Source organism: Oncorhynchus masou, chromosome 6 (genome assembly GCF_036934945.1).
Source record: "Oncorhynchus masou masou isolate Uvic2021 chromosome 6, UVic_Omas_1.1, whole genome shotgun sequence".
NCBI classification, from domain to species: domain Eukaryota; kingdom Metazoa; phylum Chordata; class Actinopteri; order Salmoniformes; family Salmonidae; genus Oncorhynchus; species Oncorhynchus masou.
In genome coordinates, this window is record NC_088217.1 from 6234199 (window position 1) to 6260009 (window position 25811).

Consider the following 25811-nt stretch of genomic DNA (forward strand, 5'->3'; position numbering starts at 1 on the left):
TGTTTCTCTCTGTTTCTCTCTCTCTCTCTGTTTCTCTCTCTCTACACCTCTCTTTCTTTATCCTCTCTGTCTTTCTAACCTCTCTGTCTCTCTCTCCGTCCATCCGTCCGTCCATCCGTCCGTCTCTCTCTAACATCTAAGTTATTACTGACAGTTACTGGATGAAGGCATGCAGCTGAAGCTAGCGCTGTGTGAAGAAGGTCAAACCACCCTCAAGGTGATTTAGATAGGGAAAGCATCGAACAGCTCGTTGTGCTACTAGAAAATAGAATGTAAACACACACAAGCACGCATTTACGTCCCTCAGACACTCAACACACCAGCCCCCCATTAAATGAACACCGCAACCCTAGTTAAACATTTTTTTTGAACTTTTATATAACTAGACAAGTCAGTTAAGAACAAATTTGTATTTACAATGACGGCCTCGGAACAGTGGATTAACTGCCCTGTTCAGGGGCAGAACTACAGATTTTTCCTTTGTCAGCTCGGGGGACCCCGGTCTTGCAACTTTTCAGTTCGTGGTCCAACACTCTTAACCACGAGGCTACGCTGCCGCCATCTTGTTTTAACATGATTCACCAAACCATGTCTGTTTCTGTGACTAATCACAGATTAAAGATTGAAGTCAGATTCCCGGATACCCGAATGTAGCTTTAATTAAGTCATAGTAGTGGTTTAGTTGGTTAAGTAGAGCATTAGTTAGACTCTAACTAACCAACTAAACCACCAGTATGGCCAGCAGTCATTGTCCCCATCTGCCCCCTCCTGCATTATTTCAGCTCCAGGGATCATGACCCCTTACCCTCTGACCTCTCTGAGTGTGACCTTCCTCTGGGGTCAGACAGAATGATCACCATCAGTGTGAATAGCTCTGTTTAACAGGGGTCCTTTCAGTCATGTTTTAGGAGGTGAGTTGAGCTCCTTCCCATGGTCAACTCCAGTGGTCCAGTGCACTGGTTCTCAATCCTGGTCCCGGGGACCCAAAGGTAGAAATTTCCCTTAGCCCAGTCTAGGCTAAGGGGCCGAGACTGAATCATGAAAAACATTCCCAGATCATTATTCCTCCTCCACCAAACTTGTCTAATGGAGAGAGAGAGAGAGCAGTTATTTATGGACAGATCATTTCCGGGTCATGAATCTGCACTGCAATCCTTAATTCAGATGACTAGTCCTGGAAAGACCTCTCTCCCAAATGTCACCCTTATTCCCCTATATCAGTGGTTCTCAATCCTGGTCCCAGGGACCCAAAGAGGTGCACATTTTGGGGGGGGGGGGGGGGTTGCCCCAGCACTACACAGCTTTGAGGATTTGAATCAGGTGTGTAGTACTAGGGCAAAAACTAAAATATCCTTTGGGTCCCCAGGACCAGATGTGAGATCCAGTGGCAGTGCATTGAAAGTATAGGGAACGTTCATTTATTCAGCGCGAACAGTGATCAGAGTTCACCCATCTACAGTACCAGTCAAAAGTTTGGACACATCTACTCATTCAGTTTTAAACAAATATATTTTTACTCTTTTCTACATTGTAGAATGATAGTGAACACATCAAAACTATGAAATAACGCATATGGAATCATTTACATTTACATTTAAGTCATTTAGCAGACGCTCTTATCCAGAGCGACTTACATCATGTAGTAACTAGAAAAAAATATATTTGAGATTTGAGATTCTTCAAAGTAGCCACCCTTTGCCTTGATGACAGCTTTGTACACAACACATTTACTACACATTTACTACACATTTACTACACATTTGCTACACATTTACAACACTTACTACACAACACATTTACTACACATTTACTACACATTTACTACATAACACATTTACTACACATTTACTACACAACACATTTACTACACATTTACTACACATGTAGTACACATGTACTACACATGTACTACACATGTACTACACATGTACTACACATTTACTACACAACACATTTACTACACATTTACTACACAACACATTTACTACACATTTACTACACATTTACTACACAACACATTGACAACACATTTACTACACAGTTACTACACATTTACTACGCAACACATTTACTGCACATTTACTACACATTGACAACACATTGACAACACATTTACTACACAACACATTGACAACACATTTACTACACATTTACTACACAACACATTTACTACACATTTGCTCCACAACATATTTACTACACATTTACTACACAACATACATATTTACTACACATTTACTACACATTTACTACACAACACATTGACAACACAACACATTGACAACACAACACATTGACAACACAACACATTTACTACACATTTACTACACAACAGATTGACAACACAGCACATTTACTACACATTTACTACACAACACATTGACAACACATTTACTACACAACACATTTACTACACAACACATTTACTACACATTTACTACACAACACATTGACAACACATTTACTACACAACACATTGACAACACATTTACTACACATTTACTACACAACACATTGACAACACAACACATTTACTACACATTGACAACACATTGACACTGGGTTTGAGCCACCGTACCTGAATCCCCTCTCAATACTTTTAAATGGCCTACTCAAACCGAATAACCCAAACCTATATTTCTCTCTCTCTCCTTCTCCTAGCTGGTGAAGTTATGTAGCGGTATGATCGAGGCGGGCAGAGCGTACGTTAGCGCCAACAAGCTGTTTGTCAACGGCATCAAAGACTTGTCTCAGCAGTGCAAGAAGGAAGAAATGATCTCTGTAAGTACCCTGCTACTACACAAATATTACAACAACATGACGTCACAACACAATCAGAACGATTTCACGTCGGGAAGATTTAAAAAAAAAAATATATATATATACATGTCAACAGATTGTATGATAGGTCAATGGTTCCCAAACTGTGGGGCACGCCCCCTTAGGGGAGGTGCAAGGGGTCGGCAGACGGGGTCGAGGGGGTCTTAAATTACTGTTGCTAGTTGTAATAGTAGAATGTACAAGGTGCCATTTCTAAATTGGCATCGTCAGTTCCTCTCGTCATTAGAGAGATATTTATAACTTGTCAGAAATCTCCAGATCAAATAGCCCATGTCAGCTAACGGTTTTTAGCTTGGTTTCTCTGCCCAAAGATTTTGTTGTAATGTTTTAAGTCGCTCAAATATCACATCACATTAGACAAATGTATACAATTGCAATTAAAATTAGCTTTAAAACGGCATAATGTTCTCTGTACCCCATGACAAAATGTGTAGCAAATCTATAAACCTACAAAATGTAGTAATAAATTGATTGGACATGATTTGGAAAGGTACACACCTGTCTATATAAAGGTCCCACAGTTGACAGTGCATGTCAGAGCAAAAACCAAGGCTTGAGGTTGAAGGAATCCTCAGAGACAGGATTGTGTCGAGGCACAGATCTGGGGAAGGGTACCAAAACATTTCTGCAGCATTGAAGGTTCCCAAGAACACAGTGGCCTCCATCATTCTTAAATGGAAGAAGTTTAGAACCACCAAGACTCTTCCTAGAGCTGGCCGCCCAGCCAAACTGAGCAATCAGGCTCGAGAGTTTCTCTGTGGAGATGGGAGAACCTTCCAGAAGGACAACCATCTCTGCAGCACTCCACCAATCAGGTCTTTATGGTAGAGTGGCCAGACGGAAGCCACTCCTCAGTAAAAGGCACATAAAGGACTCTCAGACCATGAGAAACAAGATTATCTGGTCTGATGAAACCAATATTGAAGTCAGTTACAGAGTAGAGTTACAGTGGAGTTAGAGTTAGAGTGGACGTAGAGTTAGAGTCTAGTTAGATGTAGAGTGGAGGTAGAGTTAGAGTGGAGGTAGAGTTAGAGTGGAGGTAGAGTGGAGGTAGAATTAGAGTGGAGTTAGAGTGGAGGTAGAGTGGAGTTCAAGTAGAGTTAGAGTGGAGTTAGAGTGGAGTTAGAGTTAGAGTGGAGGTAGAGTTAGAGTGGAGGTAGAGTAGAGTTAGTGGAGATAGAGTGGAGGTAGAGTAGAGTTAGTGGAGATAGAGTGGAGGTGGAGTGGCGTTAGAGTAGAGTTAGAGTGGAGGTAGAGTTAAAGTGGAGGTAGAGTGGAGGTAGAGTTAGAGTGGAGGTAGAGTGGAGTTATAGTTAGAGTGGAGGTAGAGTTAGAGTGGAGGTAGAGTGGAGTTAGAGTGGAGTTAGAGTAGAGGTAGAGTTAGAGTGGAGTTAGAGTGGAGGTAGAGTTAGAGTAGAGTTAGAGTGGAGGTGGAGGTAGAGTGGAGGTAGAGTAGAGTTAGAGTGGAGGTGGAGTTAGAGTGGAGGTAGAGTGGCGTTAGAGTAGAGTTAGAGTGGAGGTAGAGTTAGGTTGTAGTTAGAGGTAGAGTGGAGGTAGAGTTAGAGTTAAAGTGGAGGTAGAGTGGAGGTAGAGTTAGAGTGGAGTTAGAGTGGAGGTAGTTAGAGTGGAGTTAGAGTGCATGTAGAATTAGAGTGGAGGTAGAGTAGAGTAGAGTTAGAGTGGAGGTAGAGTTGGAGTGGAGTTAGAGTTAGAGTGGAGGTAGAGTTAGAGTTAAAGTGGAGTTAGAGTTAGAGTGGAGGTGGTGTTAGAGTGGAGGTAGAGTTAGAGTGGAGTTAGAGTGGAGGTAGAGTTAGAGTTAGAGTGGAGTTAGAGTGCATGTAGAATTAGAGTGGAGGTAGAGTAGAGTTAGAGTGGAGGTAGAGTTAGAGTGGAGTTAGAGTTAGAGTGGAGGTAGAGTTAGAGTCTAGTTAGATGTAGAGTGGAGGTAGAGTAGAGTTAGAGTGGAGGTAGAGTAGAGTTAGAGTGGAGGTAGAGTGGAGTTAGAGTAGAGTTAGAGTGGAGGTAGAGTTAGAGTCTAGTTAGATGTAGAGTGGAGGTAGTGTTAGAGTGGAGGTAGAGTTAGAGTGGAGTTAGAGTGGAGGTAGAGTGGAGGTAGAGTGGAGTTAGAGTGGAGTTAGAGGAGTGGAGTTAGAGGAGTGGAGTTAGAGTGGAGGTAGAGTGGAGTTAGAGTGGAGTTAGAGTGGAGGTAGAGTAGAGTTAGAGGAGTGGAGTTAGAGTGGAGGTAGAGTTAGAGTAGAGTGGAGGTAGAGTAGAGTTAGAGTGGAGGTAGAGTGGAGGTAAAGTTAGAGTGGAGGTAGAGTAGAGTTAGAGTGGAGGTAGAGTTAGAGTTAGAGTGTAGTTAGAGTTAGAGTGGAGGTAGAGTGGAGTTAGAGTAGAGTTAGAGTGGAGGTAGAGTTAGAGTGGAGGTAGAGTTAGAGTGTAGTTAGATTAGTGGTGGAGGTAGAATTAGAGTGGAGGTAGAGTGGAGGTAGAGTAGAGTTAGAGTGGAGGTAGAGCTAGGTTGTAGTTAGAGGTAGAGTGGAAGTAGAGTTAGAGTTAAAGTGGAGGTTGAGTGGAGGTAGAGTTAGAGTGGACTTAGAGTGGAGGTAGAGTTAGAGTGGAGTTAGAGTGGAGGTAGAGTTAGAGTGGAGTTAGAGTGGAGTTAGAGTGGGGGTAGAGTTAGAGTGGAGGTAGAGTTAGAGTGGAGGGAGAGTTAGAGTGGAGGTAGAGTTAGAGTGGAGGTCGAGTTAGAGTGGAGTTAGAATTAGAGTTAGAGTTAGAGTGGAGGTAGAGTTAGAGTGGAGGTAGAGTAGAGGTAGAGTGGAGTTAGAGTAGAGTTAGAGTGTAGTTAGAGGTAGAGTGGAGGTAGAGTTAGAGTTAAAGTGGAGTTAGAGTTAGAGTGGAGTTAGAGTTAGAGTGGAGTTAGAGTGGAGGTAGAGTTAGAGTTAGAGTGGAGGTAGATTAGAGTGGAGTTAGAGTTAGAGTGGAGGTAAAGTGGAGGTAGAGTGGAGGTAGAGTTAGAGTTAGAGTGGAGGTAGAGTGGAGTAGAGTAGAGGATGTCTGAAATAGAGATACTTCCCCACATTCCTCTAGTCTCTACATTCCTTAAAATTTCCCTTCTTCAACAATAACAGTTGAAATATAAACAGCATTGTCCAGACCGAGACCATCTTCCCCCCTAGCTGGTGAAATATAGACGTGAAGATGTTAGGAGAGATTAATGAGAGAGATCTAAGACCTTCTTTACTGCTTCCCACATAAATGTTTTTTCAATACATTGAATTCAACTTCTTCCTGTACAAGCCTGCTGTCGGAGTAGAATGAATCTCAGTGATGATCTGTGAAGTGAACATCAACTCACTACAGTCATGTGTGTAACATGAAGGTCTCCCTGTGTCTCTAGGAGTGTCTGGAGAAGTGTGGGGAGAGCCTGCAGGAGATCGTCAACTACAACATGGTAAGACACACACACACACACACACACACACACACACACACACACACTTCGCCTAATTCTGTTATTTGCTCAAATTCCATATTCTTTGTTTAGTTTATCCTTTTTTTGGTCCCACAAATATTTCTGGTTTTCCTCCAGTTTTTTTTAAATGGAAAAACAACAAAATGAGATGTTCTGTGTTCACAACAATGTTTAAACCACATCAGGGGATGACTTTTGAGTTCTGAAAACAGTGAAAAACGAGTAAGTTAACCTTTATTTATTGTAATTTAAATGAATTGTTGTGTTGTTAGATTCTGAAGTTTACATACACTTAGTTTGGAGTCATTAAAACTCGTTTTTCAACCACTCCACACATTTCTTGTTAAAAAAACTATAGTTTTGTCAAGTCGGTTAGGACATCTACTTTGTGTATGACACAAGTCATTTTTCCAAAAATAGTTTACAGACAGATAATTTCACTTATAATTCACTGTATCACAATTCCAGTGGGTCAGAAGTTTACATACACTAAGTTGACTATCTTTAAACAGCGTGGAAAATTCCAGAAAATTATATAATGGCTTTAGAAGCTTCTGATAGGCTAATTGACATAATTTGTGTCATTTGGAGGTGGAGCTGTGGATGTATTTCAAGGCCTACCTTCAAACGCAGTGCCTCTTTGCTTGTGTCACGCCCTGACCTTAGTTATCTTTGTTTTCTTTATTATTTTGGTTAGGTCAGGGTGTGATGAGGGTGGTATGTGTTTTTTTTGGTCTTTTCTAGATTTTTTTGTTTATCTATGTGGTTTTGGTTTGTGTAGGTAAATGTAGGTCTATGGTGGCCTGAATTGGTTCCCAATCAGAGACAGCTGTTTATGGTTGTCTCTGATTGGGGATACTATTTAGGTTGCCATTTTCCATGTTGGTTTGGTGGGTTATTGTCTATGTGTAGTTGCATGTCAGCACTAGTTGTTTATAGCGTCACGGTCTTTTTTGTTTTTGGTTAGTTTGTGTAAATGTTCTTTGTGTTGTTAAAAGAAGAATGTATTCAAATCACGCTGCGGCTTGGTCTCATCGTTACGACGAACGTGACAGAATAACCCACCAAACCAGGACCAAGCAGCGTGAAAAGGAGGAGCAGGGGTTATGGACTTGGGAGGAGATGTTGTATGGAAAAGGATCCTGGACATGGTAGAAAATAATAGATGGAGCGGGACCCTGGACACAGCCTGGGGAGTATCGCCGTTCTAAGGAGGAGAAATACCGGAGAATAGAGGAACGGAGACGATATGAGGGTACACGACTAGCACGGAAGCCCGAGAGGCAGCCCCAATAATTTTTGGGGGAGGGGGCACACGGGGAGATTGGCTGAGTCAGGTAGAACACCTGAGCCAACTCCTCATGCTTACCGTGGGGAGCGTGTAGTGGCCTAGCCAGTCTCCAGACCTGAACCCAATAGAAAATTTTTGGAGGGAGCTGAAAGTCCGTATTCCCCAGCGACAGCCCCGAAATCTGAAGGATCTGGAGAAGGTCTGTATGGAGGAGTGGGCCAAAATCCCTGCTGCAGTGTGTGCAAACCTGGTCAAGAACTACAGGAAACGTATGATCTCTGAAATTGCAAACAAAGGTTTCTGTACCAAATATTAAGTTCTGCTTTTCTGATGTGTCAAATACTTATGTCATGCAATAGAATGAAAATGAATTACTTAAAAATCATACAATGTGATTTTCTGGAGTTTTGTTTTAGATCCCGCCTCTCACAGTTGAAGTGTACCGTTTGATAAAAAATTGCAGACCTCTACAAGCTTTGTAAGTAGGAAAACCTGAAAAATTGGCAGTGTATCAAATACTTGTTCTCCCCACTGTATATAAAATGTGGAAAAAGTCAAGGGGTCTGAATACTTTCCAAATGCACTGAATGCGAGCACACACACACTTTGAGATTGTCAACTACAACATGGTAAGACACACCCATATACACTCACTCTGTCTCTCTTTCTCTCACACACACACACACACACACACACTCTCATGCATATGCATGAGCGTACAGAGCCTCCAGCCTCCCGTTACCACATGGTAAGACACACACACACACTCTGTTCTTCCATCTTGAGTCCAGAGTGTTTTGCTCTGAGCCAGAGTTGGAGAGAATGTTTAGAATTAGAGCACACAGCTGTGTAGGACAGACAGAGAGTACACACAAATACACACAAACACACACTCTGTGCTGCTTCCATATGTGATAGGCATGATGAGTGCCATGGGGTCTCTGAGCCTGTTAAGCAGGGGTCATAGGTTTGGTAGTTGTAAAGGTTAAGGGGGTGGGGGGGAGAGGGAGATAAAAAAGAGAGTACGAGAGAGAGGGAGATAAAGAGAGGGAGACAAGGAGAGGGAGCGAGAGAGCAGGAAGAAAGAGAGGAAATTCCTGCCTTTTTAACTGTTGAGCTAAAATCTGCTAAATCCTTCCTGACGTTTAACTAGTCAGCTCTTAGGGACCATTCCCTCTTCTCTTCCCCTCTCATTCTTCCCTCTCCTCACATAGCTGTGGTCATCACAATGTTTTTATGGTCAGATCAGGATTTAACCTTCTAATAAAATCATGTTACTGGTGTTTGGTGTTTTTGATGTTGACCTAGTTTGTAATCTCACCTCTAAATAACTTTTCAACAAATTTCAGCCAAAACGATGAGAAGAATGTTCCTGCTGCCTGATATTCAGCCGTTACTAGTTTGGACGTTGTAATAATATCATCTGGTTTGGTGTATTTTGGCCATTCAGGGACACCGTACCAGCTGACAGGTGCAGATTAGTGGATGATTTTTTTGCTCTCTCTCTGTCTCTCTCTCTCTCTCTCTCTCTCTCTCTCTCTCTCTCTCTCTCTCTCTCTCTCTTTCTGTCTCTCTCTGTCTCTCTGGCTCTCTCCTCTCTTTCTCTCTCTCTCTCTTTCTCTCTCTATTTCTGTCTCTCTCTGTCTCTCTCTCTGTCTCTCAGACCTTCTATTATGCGGGGGGGGGCAGTTTTAAGGAGTCTCAAAGACCGCTCCTTAATGTCTTTAACTAGCTGTCTCAAAGACAGTTCCTGAATGTCTTTAACTAGCTGTCTCAAAGACGGCTCCTGAATATCATTAACTAGCTGTCTCAAAGACAGCTCCTGAATATCATTAACTAGCTGTCTCTAAGACAGCTCCTGAATGTCTTTAACTAGCTGTCTCAAAGACAGCTCCTGAATGTCTTTACCTAGCTGTCTCGAAGACAGTTCCTGAATGTCTTTAACTAGCTGTCTCTAAGACAGTTCCTGAATGTCTTTAACTAGCTGTCTCTAAGACAGCTCCTGAATATCATTAAGTAGTTGTCTCTAAGACTTCCAGAGAGTGTCTCTAAGACAGCTCCTGAATGTCATTAACTAGCTGTCTCGAAGACAGCTCCTGAATGTCTTTAACTAGCTGTCTCAAAGACAGTTCCTGAATGTCATTATATTTTTTAAACGTATTTGATAGCCTGTTCCATTTCAGTTGTTAGCGGTCTCACAAGCAGAATCTCAAATCACCCGCTCGCCCTTCGGCGAGTCCATTTGTGCGTTCAAGCGCGCCTCCATCATTTGAACAAGTGTTCCCGAGGCCGAGGGAGTGAAAATGATTGAGGTTGTATGGGATAATTATCCCCTCCGGTCGGCACTTAGACTGAGCCTGCAATGCTGCCGGCTTCATAGCGAAGTGGAATCCCATAAGGCACGGCGTAATTTTTTATTTTTTTCCGCAATTTCACACAAAAGAACGGAGAGGCCGAGGCATGCCTAATTATATGATACATGCATTTCTTTATTTCTGATGTTCGAGACTTGACACATACAATATTAAACGGCTCCCAAGATAAAATGTTTAACTGTTTAACTGAGGTTTATATTTTGTAAAACGACAGGGAGGATTTGTTCATTTGAATTTCATACATCATTCATGTCATGTGTGTCCCGAAGTTGATGGATTTATTGATCCCTCTCGCCACTCTCTGGAAGTCGCCCTCTGAGATACGTCAGAACACATGTAAACAGAGGGACCTCCGAGAGAGTTGGTAGGGGCGAGACAGTGGTTTGGGATTCACTGTGTCTCTCTCGCTCTCTTTCTCTCTCTGTCTTGGTCTTTCTCTCTCTCTCCCCAACTGTGTCTCTGTCACTTTCCCTCTCTGTCTCTCTCTCTCCGTGTCTCTCTCTCGCTCTGTGTCTCTTCCCGTCTCTCTCTGTCTCTCTTTCGATCTCTCTCTGTCTCTCTCCATGTCTCTGTCTCTCTCCATGTCTCTGTCTCTCTCCATGTCTCTCGCTCTCCCTCTCTGTTTCTCTCTCACTGTCTCTCTCTCCCCATGTATCTCTCTCCCTCTCTGTCTCTCTCCTTGCCTATCTCTCTCTCTCCCTGACTTGCTCTCTCTCAATTCAATTCAATTCAAGGGGCTTTATTGGCATGGGAAACATGTGTTAACATTGCCAAAGCAAGTAGGGTAAACAATAAAAATTAACAGTAGACATCACACATACAGAAGTTTCAAAACAATAAAGACATTGAAAATGTCATATTATATATATATATATATACAGTGTTTTTACAAGGTACAAATTTGAAAGGACACAAGATAAAATAAATAAGCATAGATATGGGTTGTATTTACAATGGTGTTTGTTCCTCACTGGTTGCCCTTTTCTTGTGGCAACAGGTCACAAATCTTGCCGCTCTGATGGCACACTGTGGAATTTCACCCAGTAGATATGGGAGTTTTTCAAAATTGGATTTGTTTTCGAATTCTTTGTGGATCTGTGTAATCTGAGGGAAATATGTCTCTCTAATATGGTCATACATTGGGCAGGAGGTTAGGAAGTGCAGCTCAGTTTCCACCTCATTTTGTGGACAGTGAGCACATAGCCTGTCTTCTCTTGAGAGCCATGTCTGCCTACGGCGGCCTTTCTCAATAGCAAGGCTATGCTCGCTGAGTCTGTACATAGTCAAAGCTTTCCTTAATTTTGGGTCAGTCACAGTGGTCAGGTATTCTGCCGCTGTGTACTCTCTGTGTAGGGCCAAATAGCATTCTAGTTTGCTCTGTTTTTTTGTTAATTCTTTCCAATGTGTCAAGTAATTATCTTTTTGTTTTCTCATGATTTGGTTGGGTCTAATTGTGCTGCTGTCATGGGGCTCTGTAGGGTGTGTTTGTGTTTGTGAACAGAGCCCCAGGACCAGCTTGCTTAGGGGACTCTTCTCCAGGTTCATCTCTCTGTAGGTGATGGCTTTGTTGTGGAAGGTTTGGGAATCGCTTCCTTTTAGGTGGTTATAGAATTTAACAGCTCTTTTCTGGATTTTGATAATTAGTGGGTATCGGCCTAATTCTGCTCTGCATGCACTATTTGGAGTTCTACGTTGTACACGGAGGATATTTTTGCAGAATTCTGCGTGCAGAGTCTCAATTTGGTGTTTGTCCCATTTTGTAAAGTCCGTGTCTCTCTCTCCATGTCTCTCTCTCACTCTGTCTCTTCCCATCTCTCTCTCTCTCTCTCGCTCTGTGTCTCTCTCCCCGTCTCTCTCTCTCACTCACTCTCTCTGTCTCCCTCTCCCTCTCTCTCCCTGTCTCTCTCTCTCCCTGACTCTCTCTGTCTCTCTCTCCATGTCTCTCTCTCGCTCTGTCTCTTCCCGTCTCTTTCTGTCTCTCTCTCTCTCTCTCTGTGTCTCTCTCTCTCCCTCTCTGTGTCTCTCTCCTTGCCTATCTCTCTCTCCCCATGTCTCTCTCTCCCCCTGACTCTGTCTTTCTCTCTCCCTCGCTGTGTCTCTCTCTCTCTCTGTGTCTCTTTCTCTACAGATCCTATTTGACCAGGCCCAGAGGTCAATCAAACAGCAACTGCACACCTTCATCAAAGAGTGAGTATCATACCTTCTTCCTTTGGTGTAGGCCCCTTCTTCTTGTCGCATTTCAGTCCATAGAGATGGATAGAAGACTCTAGTACCCAAAAGCACATTTTAGCATGGACGGCTCCATTGAGGACTTTCACCATTTTGAAGTAGTTAACTGGGCGGGACTTTCTATGGGTTAACGAAGGATCACGTAATTCCATCCAGGTCATCGTGAGGGATCAGCCAATGAGGGAACTTTCCAGATCTACAGGTGCCAGTGAATCAACCGACTGTGTCTTTATACCAGTTCAAACAACACCCTCTAGGTGGCAGTGTGCACCCCTTTTCAGGTTGTTTACCAACTCATGGAAGTAGTAGAAGAAGAACAGTGACTCAAGTGAGATGGCCTCAATCGAGCTACCCTGTGTGCTCACAGACGCCTTAATGGGACGGAGCTGATCTCTATACATCTCTATGTTTCAGTCTCTCATCTCTCTCCCTTCATTGTTCTGGAAAATGTGAGGCCCTCTCAATCAAGGTTTCCTTAGCCTGGTGCCAGATCTGTTTGTGCTGTCTTGCCAACAACTACTATAGTCATTGTCACCCTGTTGGGATGAGTGTAAGTCACTCTCTCTCTCCTCCCCCTGTAGGGACGTGTGTAAGTCACTCTCTTTCTCTCTCCTCCCCCTGTAGGGAGATGTGTAAGTCACTCTCTCTCCTCCCCCTGTAGGGAGATGTGTAAGTCACTCACTCTCTCTCCTCCCCCTGTAGGGAGATGTGTAAGTCACTCTCTCTCTCTCGCCCCCTGTAGGGAGATGTGTAAGCCACTCTCTCTCTCTCCTCCCCCTGTAGGGAGATATGTAAGTCACTCTCTCTCTCTCCTCCCCCTGTAGGGAGATGTGTAAGTCTCTCTCTCTCCTCCCCCTGTAGGGAGATGTGTAAGTCACTCTCTCTCTCTCCCTCCTCCCCCTGTAGTGAGATGTGTAAGTCTCTCTCTCTCTCCTCCCCCTGTAGGGAGATGTGTAAGTCACTCACTCTCTCTCCTCCCCCTGTAGGGAGATGTGTAAGTCACTCTCTCTCTCTCCTCCCCCTGTAGGGAGATGTGTAAGTCACTCTCTCTCTCTCCCTCCTCCCCCTGTAGTGAGATGTGTAAGTCTCTCTCTCTCTCCTCCCCCTGTAGGGAGATGTGTAAGTCACTCTCTCTCTCTCTCTCTCTCTCTCTCTCTCTCTCTCCCCCCCTGTAGGGAGATGTGTAAGTCACTCTCTCTCTCCTCCCCCTGTAGGGAGATGTGTAAGTCACTCACTCTCTCTCCTCCCCCTGTAGGGAGATGTGTAAGTCACTCTCTCTCCTCCCCCTGTAGGGAGATGTGTAAGTCGCTCTCTCTCTCTCTCTCCCTCCTCCCCCTGTAGTGAGATGTGTAAGTCTCTCTCTCTCTCCTCCCCCTGTAGGGAGATGTGTAAGTCACTCTCTCTCCTCCCCCTGTAGGGAGATGTGTAAGTCACTCTCTCTCTCCTCCCCCTGTAGGGAGATGTGTAAGTCACTCTCTCTCTCTCTCCTCCCCCTGTAGGGAGATGTGTAAGTCTCTCTCTCTCTCTCTCCTCCCCCTGTAGGGAGATGTGTAAGTCACTCTCTCTCTCTCTCTCCTCCCCCTGTAGGGAGATGTGTAAGTCACTCTCTCTCTCCTCCCCCTGTAGGGAGATGTGTAAGTCACTCTCTCTCTCCTCCCCCTGTAGGGAGATGTGTAAGTCTCTCTCTCTCTCCTCCCCCTGTAGGGAGATGTGTAAGTCACTCTCTCTCTCTCTCTCCTCCCCCTGTAGGGAGATGTGTAAGTCACTCTCTCTCTCTCTCTCCTCCCCCTGTAGGGAGATGTGTAAGTCACTCTCTCTCTCTCTCTCTCTCCTCCCCCTGTAGGGAGATGTGTAAGTCGCTCTCTCTCTCCTCCCCCTGTAGGGAGATGTGTAAGTCTCTCTCTCTCCTCCCCCTGTAGGGAGATGTGTAAGTCTCTCTCTCTCTCCTCCCCCTGTAGGGACGTGCGTAAGTTCAAGGAGACGAAGAAGCAGTTTGACCGTGTGAGGGAGGACATGGAGATAGCCCAGGTGAAGAATGCCCAGGCCCCCAGGAACAAACCTCACGAGGTGGAGGAGGCCACTTCCTCTCTCACCCTGACCAGGAAGTGCTTCAGGCACCTGGCCCTGGACTACGTACTGCAGGTGAGAGACAACACATTTAACATTTTAGTCCAATCTTAGCAGCTCTTATCCAGAGCGTCTTACAGTTACTATGACAACCACATACAGTGCCTTGCGAAAGTATTCGGCCCCCTTGAACTTTGCAACCTTTTGCCACATTTCAGGCTTCAAACATAAAGATATAAAACTGTATTTTTTTGTGTAGAATCAACAACAAGTGGGACACAATAATGAAGTGGAACAACATTTATTGGATATTTCAAACTTTTTTAACAAATCAAAAACTGAAAAATTGGGCGTGCAAAATTATTCAGCCCCTTTACTTTCAGTGCAGTAAACTCTCTCCAGAAGTTCAGTGAGGATCTCTGAATGATCCAATGTTGACCTAAATGACTAATGATGATAAATACAATCCACCTGTGTGTAATCAAGTCTCCGTATAAATGCACCTGCACTGTGATAGTCTCAGAGGTCCGTTAAAAGCGCAGAGAGCATCATGAAGAACAAGGAACACACCAGGCAGGTCCGAGATACTGTTGTGAAGAAGTTTAAAGCCGGATTTGGATACAAAAAGATTTCCCAAGCTTTAAACATCCCAAGGAGCACTGTGCAAGCGATAATATTGAAATGGAAGGAGTATCAGACCACTGCAAATCTACCAAGACCTGGCCGTCCCTCTAAACTTTCAGCTCATACAAGGAGAAGACTGATCAGAGATGCAGCCAAAAGGCCCATGATCACTCTGGATGAACTGCAGAGATCTACAGCTGAGGTGGGAGACTCTGTCCATAGGACAACAATCAGTCGTATATTGCACAAATCTGGCCTTTATGGAAGAGTGGCAAGAAGAAAGCCATTTCTTAAAGATATCCATAAAAAGTATAGTTTAAAGTTGGCCACAAGCCACCTGGGAGACACACCAAACATGTGGAAGAAGGTGCTCTGGTCAGATGAAACCAAAATTGAACTTTTTGGCAACAATGTGTGGCTCAGTCGGTAGAGCATGGCGCTTGCAACGCCAAGCGTCGTGGGTTCGATTCCCGCTGGGACCACCCATATGTAAAAGTAGTGGCCCCAGCCGACTTGTAAGTCGCTTTGGACAAAAGCGTCTGCTAAATGGGATATATTTTATTTATATTTAACGTTATGTTTGGCGTAAAAGCAACACAGCTCATCAACCACAACACACCATCCCCACTGTCAAACATGGTGGTGGCAGCATCATGGTTTGGGCCTGCTTTTCTTCAGCAGTGACAGGGAAGATGGTTAAAATTGATGGGAAGATGGATGGAGCCAAATACAGGACCATTCTGGAAGAAAACCTGATGGAGTCTGCAAAAGACCTGAGACTGGGACGGAGATTTGTCTTCCAACAAGACAATGATCCAAAACATAAAGCAAAATCTACAATGGAATGGTTCAAAAATAAACATATCCAGGTGTTAGAATGGCCAAGTCAAAGTCCAGACCTGAATCCAATCGAGAATCTGTGGAAAGAACTGAAAACTGCTGTTTTTCAATTTCAGTCTCTCAATGTGCAAAACTGATAGAGACATTCCCCAAGCGACTTACAGCTGTAATCGCAGCAAAAGGTGGCGCTACAAAGTATTAACTTAAGGGGGCTGAATAATTTTGCACGCCCAATTTTTCAGTTTTTCATTTGTTAAAAAAGTTTGAAATATCCAATAAATGTCGTTCCACTTCATGATTGTGTCCCACTTGTTGTTGATTCTTCACAAAAAAATACAGTTTTATATCTTTATGTTTGAAGCCTGAAATGTGGAAAAAGGTCGCAAAGTTCAAGGGGGCCGAATACTTTCGCAAGGCACTGTATCAGTTAAACGGTTGATCTATTTAATAGTAATATGATACCAGTAATATGATACCAGTAATATGATACCAGTAATATAATACCAGTAATATGATACCAGTAATATGATACCAGTAATATAATACCAGTAATATAATACCAGTAATATGATACCAGTAATATGATACCAGTAATATAATACCAGTAATATAACTCCAATACCAGTAATATAATACCAGTAATATAACTCCAATACCAGTAATATGATACCAGTAATATAATACCAGTAATATAATACCAGTAATATGATACCAGTAATATGATACCAGTAATATGATACCAGTAATATAATACCAGTAATATAACTCCAATACCAGTAATATAATACCAGTAATATAATACCAGTAATATAATACCAGTAATATAATACCAGTAATATGATACCAGTAATATAATACCAGTAATATGATACCAGTAATATAATACCAGTAATATGATACCAGTAATATAATACCAGTAATATGATACCAGTAATATAATACCAGTAATATAACTCCAATACCAGTAATATGATACCAGTAATATGATACCAGTAATATAATACCAGTAATATAATACCAGTAATATGATACCAGTAATATAATACCAGTAATATAACTCCAATACCAGTAATATGATACCAGTAATATAATACCAGTAATATGATATCAGTAATATAATACCAGTAATATAACTCCAATACCAGTAATATGATACCAGTAATATGATACCAGTAATATGATACCAGTAATATAATACCAGTAATATAATACCAGTAATATAATACCAGTAATATGATACCAGTAATATAATACCAGTAATATAACTCCAATACCAGTAATATGATACCAGTAATATGATACCAGTAATATAATACCAGTAATATGATACCAGTAATATGATACCAGTAATATAATACCAGTAATATGATACCAGTAATATAATACCAGTAATATAACTCCAATACCAGTAATATGATACCAGTAATATGATACCAGTAATATGATACCAGTAATATGATACCAGTAATATGATACCAGTAATATAATACCAGTAATATGATACCAGTAATATAATACCAGTAATATAATACCAGTAATATAATACCAGTAATATAATACCAGTAATATGATACCAGTAATATGATACCAGTAATATGATACCAGTAATATAATACCAGTAATATGATACCAGTAATATAATACCAGTAATATGATACCAGTAATATAATACCAGTAATATGATACCAGTAATATGATACCAGTAATATGATACCAGTAATATAATACCAGTAATATAATACCAGTAATATGATACCAGTAATATAATACCAGTAATATAATACCAGTAATATAATACCAGTAATATGATACCAGTAATATGATACCAGTAATATGATACCAGTAATATGATACCAGTTATATGATACCAGTAATATGATACCAGTAATATGATACCAGTTATATGATACCAGTAATATAATACCAGTAATATAATACCAGTAATATGATACCAGTAATATAATACCAGTAATATAATACCAGTAATATAATACCAGTAATATAATACCAGTAATATAACTCCAATACCAGTAATATAATACCAGTAATATGACTCCAATACCAGTAATATAATACCAGTAATATGATACCAGTAATATAATACCAGTAATATGACTCCAATACCAGTAATATGATACCAGTAATATGATACCAGTAATATAATACCAGTAATATGATACCAGTAATATAATACCAGTAATATAATACCAGTAATATAATACCAGTAATATGATACCAGTAATATAATACCAGTAATATAACTCCAATGCCAGTAATATAATACCAGTAATATGATACCAGTAATATAATACCAGTAATATAACTCCAATACCAGTAATATAATACCAGTAATATGACTCCAATACCAGTAATGTCCACTATGTGGTGCCATGATCCCTCAGTCCATGCTTGTGGCGTGACAACCTTCTCGAAGTAAACAATGTTAACTTGAATCTAACCTGTTGTATTTATACTATTACTGATAATCAAACTGGTCACTTCAGTCGCTAAATGTAATTTTGTCCATCTTTTCAGATCAATGTTCTTCAGGCTAAGAAGAAGTTTGAGATCCTTGATGCAGTGAGTAGTAACCTCGTCATCTAAACCTCTGGTGCTGTGCCGTTACGTGTTCGCCATTTCAATAGCAAGATAATGTGATTTATGATCTCTCTCTCTCTCTCCATCCTCTCTGTCTCTCTCTCTCTCCATCCTCTCTGTCTCTCTCTCTCTCCATCCTCTCTGTCTCTCTCTCTCTCTCTCCATCCTCTCTGTCTCTCTCTCTCTCCATCCTCTCTCTCTCTCTCTCCATCCTCTCTCTCTATCATTTCTCTATCTCTCTATCCTCTAACGCTATACTCAATTCAATTCAATTCTCTCTCTATCCTCGCTATCTCTCCCCATCTCTCTCTCTCCTACTCTCTCTCTCTCTATCCTCTCTCTCTATCATTTCTCTCTCTCTCTATCCTCGCTATCTCTCCCCATCTCTCTCTCTCCTTCTCTCCTCTCTCTCTCTCTCTCTCTCTATCCTCTCTCTATCCTCTCTCTCTCCTCTCTCTCTATCCTCTCTCTATCCTCTCTCTCTCTATCATTTCTCTCTCTCTATCCTCTCTCTCTATCCTCTCTCTCTATCATTTCTCTATCTCTCTATCCTCTAACGCTATACTCAATTCAATTCTCTCTCTATCCTCGCTATCTCTCCCCCTCTCTCTCTCCCCATCTCTCTCTCCCCTCTCTCTCTATCCTCTCTCTATCCTCTCTCTCTATCATCTCTCTCTATCATGTCTCTCTCTCTCTCCTCTCTCTCCTCTCTCTCCTCTCTCTATCATTTCTCTCTCTCTCTATTCTTTCTCCTCTCTCTCTCCTCTCTCTATCATTTCTCTCTCTCTCTATCCTCTCTCCTCTCTCTCTCCTCTCTCTCTCTCCTCTCTCCTCTCTCTCTCTCCTCTCCCCTCTCTCTATCCTCTCTCTCTATACTCTCTCTCTATCCTTTCTCTCTCTCTATCCTCGCTATCTCTCCCCATCTCTCTCTCTCTATCCTCTCGCTATCCTCTATCTCTCAGATGCTGTCGTTCATGCGAGCCCAGTACACCTTGTTTCAACAGGGCTATAAAATATTGGATGAGATTGATCCCTACATGAAGAAACTAGCTGCAGAGGTGAGAAAGCGCGAGAGAGAGAGAGAGAGAGAGAGACACCTCACAAACACTGACCCCAGATCGTATACCTGTTGGTCTCGAGCCTCTCCCCATACACCTGCTCCCCAAGTCAGGCTGACTGTCCTGGCGAGCCCCTGACACAGGGCTCGCTGGTGCAAATACTAGCAAAGAGGAGGGTTTGGTTTGATTATAGACCCAGACACAGAGTAGGAAAACAAGGTGGGCTCCAGAGAGAGATTGGCCTCTACTGGATCTGTCATTTGCCTAGTTAAATACATTAAAAAAAGGTAATTAATCCCAGAGTACCAAATGCCAAATGAAGGCACTCCTAATCCCAGACTGGGAACACACACAGATTAGGCCACGTGTGTGTGTGTGTGTGTGTGTGTGTGTGTGTGTGTGTGTGTGTGTGTGTGTGTGTGTGTGTGTGTGTGTGTGTGTGTGTGTGTGTGTGTGTGTGTGTGTGTTTGTTCTCTCTAACTGTGCTGTGTTATTCCCCTCTGCAGCTGGATCAGCTGGTCATAGACTCAGCCATGGAGAAGAGAGACCTGGAACACAAACATGCTACCATACAGCAGAGGGTGAGGAACTATACACACACACACACACACACACTGCAGGGTGAGGAACTATACACACACACACACACACACACACACTACAGGGTGAGGAACTACACACACACACACGCACACACACTGCAAGGTGAGGAACTATACACACACACACACTGCAGGGTGAGGAACTATACACACACACATACTACAGGGTGAGGAACTACACACACACACACACGCACACACACTGCAAGGTGAGGAACTATACACACACACACACTGCAGGGTGAGGAACTACACACACACACACACACACACACACACTGCAGGGTGAAGAACTATACACACACACACACACACACTGCAGGGTGAAGAACTATACACACACACACACTGCAGGGTGAGGAACTACACACACACACACACTACAGGGTGAGGAACTATACACACACACACACACTGCAGGGTGAAGAACTATACACACACACACACACACACTACAGGGTGAGGAACTACACACATACACACACACACACACACACTGCAGGGTGAGGAACTACACACACACACACACACACTGCAGGGTGAAGAACTATACACACACACACTGCAGGGTGAGGAACTATACACACACACACACACACACACACACTGCAGGCTCAGGAACTATACACACACTGCAGGGTGAGGAACTATACACACACACACACACACACTACAGGATGAGGAACTATACACACACACACACTACAGGGTGAGGAACTATACACACACACACTGTAGGGTGAGGAACTATACACACACACACTACAGGGTGAGGAACTACACACACACACACTACAGGGTGAGGAACTATACACACACACACACACACACACTACAGGGTGAGGAACTATACACCTCTCCTCCCTCCTCCCTCATCCATCTCTCCTTTCACATTTCCTGTTCCCTGTGTTCTCCTTCTCTATCAATAATTTTCCAACCTCTAATTTTCTCTATTTCTCTTATATCTTACTCTCGCTCTCGCTCTCTCTCACACACTCACACCAGATTTACATTAATCAAGGATCCAAATATCTCAAAAGGTCCCTGTGTACATGGACACTGAAGGGTACAAAAAGCACCTCCTCCCGAAACACGGCAAGACTGACCCATGACCCCTGACACGATGCAGAACCTCTACCGTTGCTTTGCCTTGGTCTTTATCAGGCCCACAACCTGAAGGTGTCAGGCCCACAATCTGAAGGTGTCAGGCCCACAACCTGAAGGTGTCAGGCCCACAATCTGAAGGAGGCAGGCCCACAATCTGAAGGAGGCAGGCCCACAACCTGAAGGAGGCAGGCCCACAACCTGAAGTTGTCAGGCCCACCACAACCTGAAGTTGTCAGGCCCACAATCTGATGCTGTCAGGCCCACCACAGTCTGAAGTTGTCAGGCCCACCACAACCTGAAGGTGCCAGGCCCACCACAACCTGAAGGTGCCAGGCCCACCACAACCTGATGCTGTCAGGCCCACAACCTGAAGTTGTCAGGCCCACCACAGTCTGAAGGTGCCAGGCCCACCACAACCTGAAGTTGTCAGGCACACATTCTGAAGCTGTCAGGCCCACAATCTGAAGGTGCCAAGCCCACCACAACCTTAAGGAGGCAGGCCCACCACAACCTGAAGGAGGCAGGCCCACAACCTGATGCTGTCAGGCCCACAACCTGAAGTTGTCAGGCCCACCACAACATGAAGTTGTCAGGCCCACAATCTGAAGCTGTCAGGCCCACAATCTGAAGGTGCCAGGCCCACCACAACCTGAAGTTGTCAGGCCCACAACCTGAAGCCTGTGTACGTGGCCAAGACTGACAAATATCAGTGCTAGCAGCTTGCACCCATGTCCAAGGCTGTCCCAGCGTGCTGCGAGGGGCTGGTATTTTAGAAGATTTTTAGAAGATCGGCTAAGGTCTGCTCCATGTAGCAGTGATATGAGCAGCCCAGTTCCCACAACAACAACAACAACATCTGGTGTATTTGGCCACACAGGAAAACACATCATCGTCAACATCACACCAGCTTCCTGTTACACCAGAATGTTTATGGATGTGTGCTGTTGGTGAGACCACCTCTCTCACCACGCTGGCTATCAGGTCGACAAGGCATTCAGGGATAACTGTAGTGGTAGTGTGGTGTTGGTGAGACCACCTCTCTCACCACACTGGCTGTCAGGTCGACAAGGCATTCAGGGATAACTGTAGTGGTAGTGTGGTGTTGGTGAGACCACCTCTCTCACCACGCTGGCTATCAGGTCGACAAGGCATTCAGGGATAACTGTAGTGGTAATGTGCTGTTGGTGAGACCACCTCTCTCACCACGCTGGCTATCAGGTCGACAAGGCATTCAGGGATAACTGTAGTGGTAGTGTGGTGTTGGTGAGACCACCTCTCTCACCACGCTGGCTATCAGGTCGACAAGGCGGTCACGCTATGTATAGGTCCCTTTATCAACAGCAGCCATTCACAACATGGGCAACAGAATCCATTACATTTGACTCGTGTAGAATACCAGAGTCCTGAATTACAGTATATGTTGTCGGTAGAACCTGTAACCTCGCCTTAACAGTGAAGGTGAGAATGTCCTGGCCAATGGCAGCATTCTGGTACATGGAATGGTAGACAGAGAGGGGTCAGTACAGTCCAGAACAGTGAGTTTCCACTACAGACTCAGACCAGAACAGAGTGTCGTCCCTACAGAGCCAGAACAGAGTGTCGTCCCTACAGACTCAGACCAGAACAGAGTGTCGTCCCTCCAGACTCAGAACAGAGTGTCGTCCCTACAGACTCAGACCAGAACAGAGTGTGGTCCCTACAGACTCAGAACAGAACAGAGTGTCGTCCCTACAGACTCAGAACAGAGTGTCGTCCCTCCAGACTCAGAACAGAGTGTCGTCCCTCCAGACTCAGAACAGAACAGAGTGTGGTCCCTACAGACTCAGAACAGAGTGTCGTCCCTACAGACTCAGACCAGAACAGAGTGTCGTCCCTCCAGACTCAGACCAGAACAGAGTGTCGTCCCTCCAGACTCAGAACAGAACAGAGTGTCGTCCCTCCAGACTCAGACCAGAACAGAGTGTCGTCCCTCCAGACTCAGACCAGAACAGAGTGTCGTCCCTCCAGACTCAGAACAGAACAGAGTGTCGTCCCTCCAGACTCAGACCAGAACAGAGTGTCGTCCCTCCAGACTCAGACCAGAACAGAGTGTCGTCCCTACAGACTCAGACCAGAACAGAGTGTCGTCCCTACAGACTCAGACCAGAACAGAGTGTCGTCCCTACAAACTCAGACCAGAACAGAGTGTCGTCCCTCCAGACTCAGACCAGAACAGAGTGTGGTCCCTACAGACTCAGAACAGAGTGTCGTCCCTACAGACTCAGACCAGAACAGAGTGTCGTCCCTACAGACTCAGAACAGAACAGAGTGTCGTCCCTCCAGACTCCGACCAGAACAGAGTGTCGTCCCTACAGACTCAGACCAGAACAGAGTGTCGTCCCTACAGACTCAGACCAGAACAGAGTGTCGTCCCTCCAGACTCAGACCAGAACAGAGTGTCGTCCCTCCAGACTCAGAACAGAGTGTCGTCCCTCCAGACTCAGACCAGAACAGAGTGTCGTCCCTACAGACTCAGACCAGAACAGAGTGTCGTCCCTACAGACTCAGACCAGAACAGAGTGTCGTCCCTCCAGACTCAGAACAGAGTGTCGTCCCTACAGACTCAGACCAGAACAGAGTGTCGTCCCTCCAGACTCAGAACAGAGTGTCGTCCCTCCAGACTCAGAGCAGAACAGAGTGTCGTCCCTCCAGACTCAGACCAGAACAGAGTGTCGTCCCTCCAGACTCAGAACAGAACAGAGTGTGGTCCCTACAGACTCAGAACAGAACAGAGTGTCGTCCCTCCAGACTCAGACCAGAACAGAGTGTCGTCCCTCCAGACTCAGACCAGAACAGAGTGTCGTCCCTCCAGACTCAGACCAGAACAGAGTGTCGTCCCTCCAGACTCAGACCAGAACAGAATGTCGTCCCTCCAGACTCAGACCAGAACAGAGTGCCGTCCCTACAGACTCAGACCAGAACAGAGTGTCGTCCCTCCAGACTCAGAACAGAGTGTCGTCCCTCCAGAATCAGAACAGAGTGTCGTCCCTCCAGACTCAGAACAGAACAGAGTGTCGTCCCTCCAGACTCAGACCAGAACAGAGTGTCGTCCCTCCAGACTCAGAACAGAGTGTCGTCCCTCCAGACTCAGACCAGAACAGAGTGTCGTCCCTCCAGACTCAGACTCAGAACAGAGTGTCGTCCCTCCAGACTCAGACCAGAACAGAGTGTCGTCCCTCCAGACTCAGACCAGAACAGAGTGTCGTCCCTCCAGACTCAGACCAGTGTCGTCCCTCCAGACTCAGACCAGAACAGAGTGTCGTCCCTCCAGACTCAGACCAGAACAGAGTGTCGTCCCTCCAGAATCAGACCAGAACAGAGTGTCGTCCCTCCAGACTCAGACCAGAACAGAGTGTCGTCCCTCCAGACTCAGACCAGAACAGAGTGTCGTCCCTACAGACTCAGACCAGAACAGAGTGTCATCCCTACAGACTCAGACCAGTGTCGTCCCTCCAGACTCAGACCAGAACAGAGTGTCATCCCTACAGACTCAGAACAGAGTGTCGTCCCTCCAGACTCAGACCAGAACAGAGTGTCGTCCCTCCAGACTCAGACCAGAACAGAGTGTCATCCCTACAGACTCAGACCAGTGTCGTCCCTCCAGACTCAGACCAGAACAGAGTGTCGTCCCTACAGACTCAGAACAGAGTGTCGTCCCTCCAGACTCAGACCAGAACAGAGTGTCGTCCCTCCAGACTCCGACCAGAACAGGTTGTCGTCCCTACAGACTCAGAACAGAGTGTCGTCCCTCCAGACTCAGACCAGAACAGAGTGTCGTCCCTACAGACTCAGACCAGAACAGAGTGTCGTCCCTACAGACTCAGACCAGAACAGAGTGTCGTCCCTCCAGACTCAGACCAGAACAGAGTGTCGTCCCTACAGACTCAGACCAGAACAGAGTGTCGTCCCTCCAGACTCAGAACAGAACAGGGTGTCGTCCCTCCAGACTCAGACCAGAGCAGAGTGTCGTCCCTCCAGACTCAGAACAGAGTGTGGTCCCTCCAGACTCAGAACAGAGTGTCGTCCCTCCAGACTCAGACCAGAACAGAGTGTCGTCCCTCCAGACTCAGACCAGAACAGAGTGTCGTCCCTCCAGACTCAGACCAGAACAGAGTGTCGTCCCTCCAGACTCAGACCAGAACAGAGTGTCGTCCCTCCAGACTCAGACCAGAACAGAGTGTCGTCCCTCCAGACTCAGAACAGAGTGTCGTCCCTCCAGACTCAGACCAGAACAGAGTGTCGTCCCTCCAGACTCAGACCAGAACAGAGTGTCGTCCCTCCAGACTCAGAACAGAGTGTCGTCCCTCCAGACTCAGAACAGAGTGTCGTCCCTCCAGACTCAGAACAGAGTGTCGTCCCTCCAGACTCAGAACAGAGTGTCGTCCCTACAGACTCAGACCAGAACAGAGTGTCGTCCCTCCAGACTCAGACCAGAACAGAGTGTCGTCCCTCCAGACTCAGAACAGAGTGTCGTCCCTACAGACTCAGAACAGAGTGTCGTCCCTCCAGACTCAGACCAGAACAGAGTGTCGTCCCTACAGACTCAGACCAGAACAGAGTGTCGTCCCTACAGACTCAGAACAGAACAGAGTGTCGTCCCTACAGACTCAGACCAGAACAGAGTGTCGTCCCTACAGACTCAGAACAGAACAGAGTGTCGTC

At 44.7% G+C, this 25811-nt stretch overlaps 1 protein-coding gene across 1 annotated transcript in view; it reads left to right on the plus strand.

The window, feature by feature from the left end:
• LOC135541314 (arf-GAP with coiled-coil, ANK repeat and PH domain-containing protein 3-like) overlaps positions 1–25811 on the plus strand; it is a 203998-nt gene that overhangs the window by 103357 nt on the left and 74830 nt on the right. The window contains exons 3-9 of the mRNA XM_064967473.1: positions 2662–2781; positions 6245–6298; positions 12114–12172; positions 14173–14356; positions 18281–18325; positions 19306–19401; positions 19908–19982. Of these exons, the coding sequence (XP_064823545.1) occupies positions 2662–2781; positions 6245–6298; positions 12114–12172; positions 14173–14356; positions 18281–18325; positions 19306–19401; positions 19908–19982 (633 nt within the window). The remainder of the gene's footprint in view (positions 1–2661; positions 2782–6244; positions 6299–12113; positions 12173–14172; positions 14357–18280; positions 18326–19305; positions 19402–19907; positions 19983–25811) is intronic.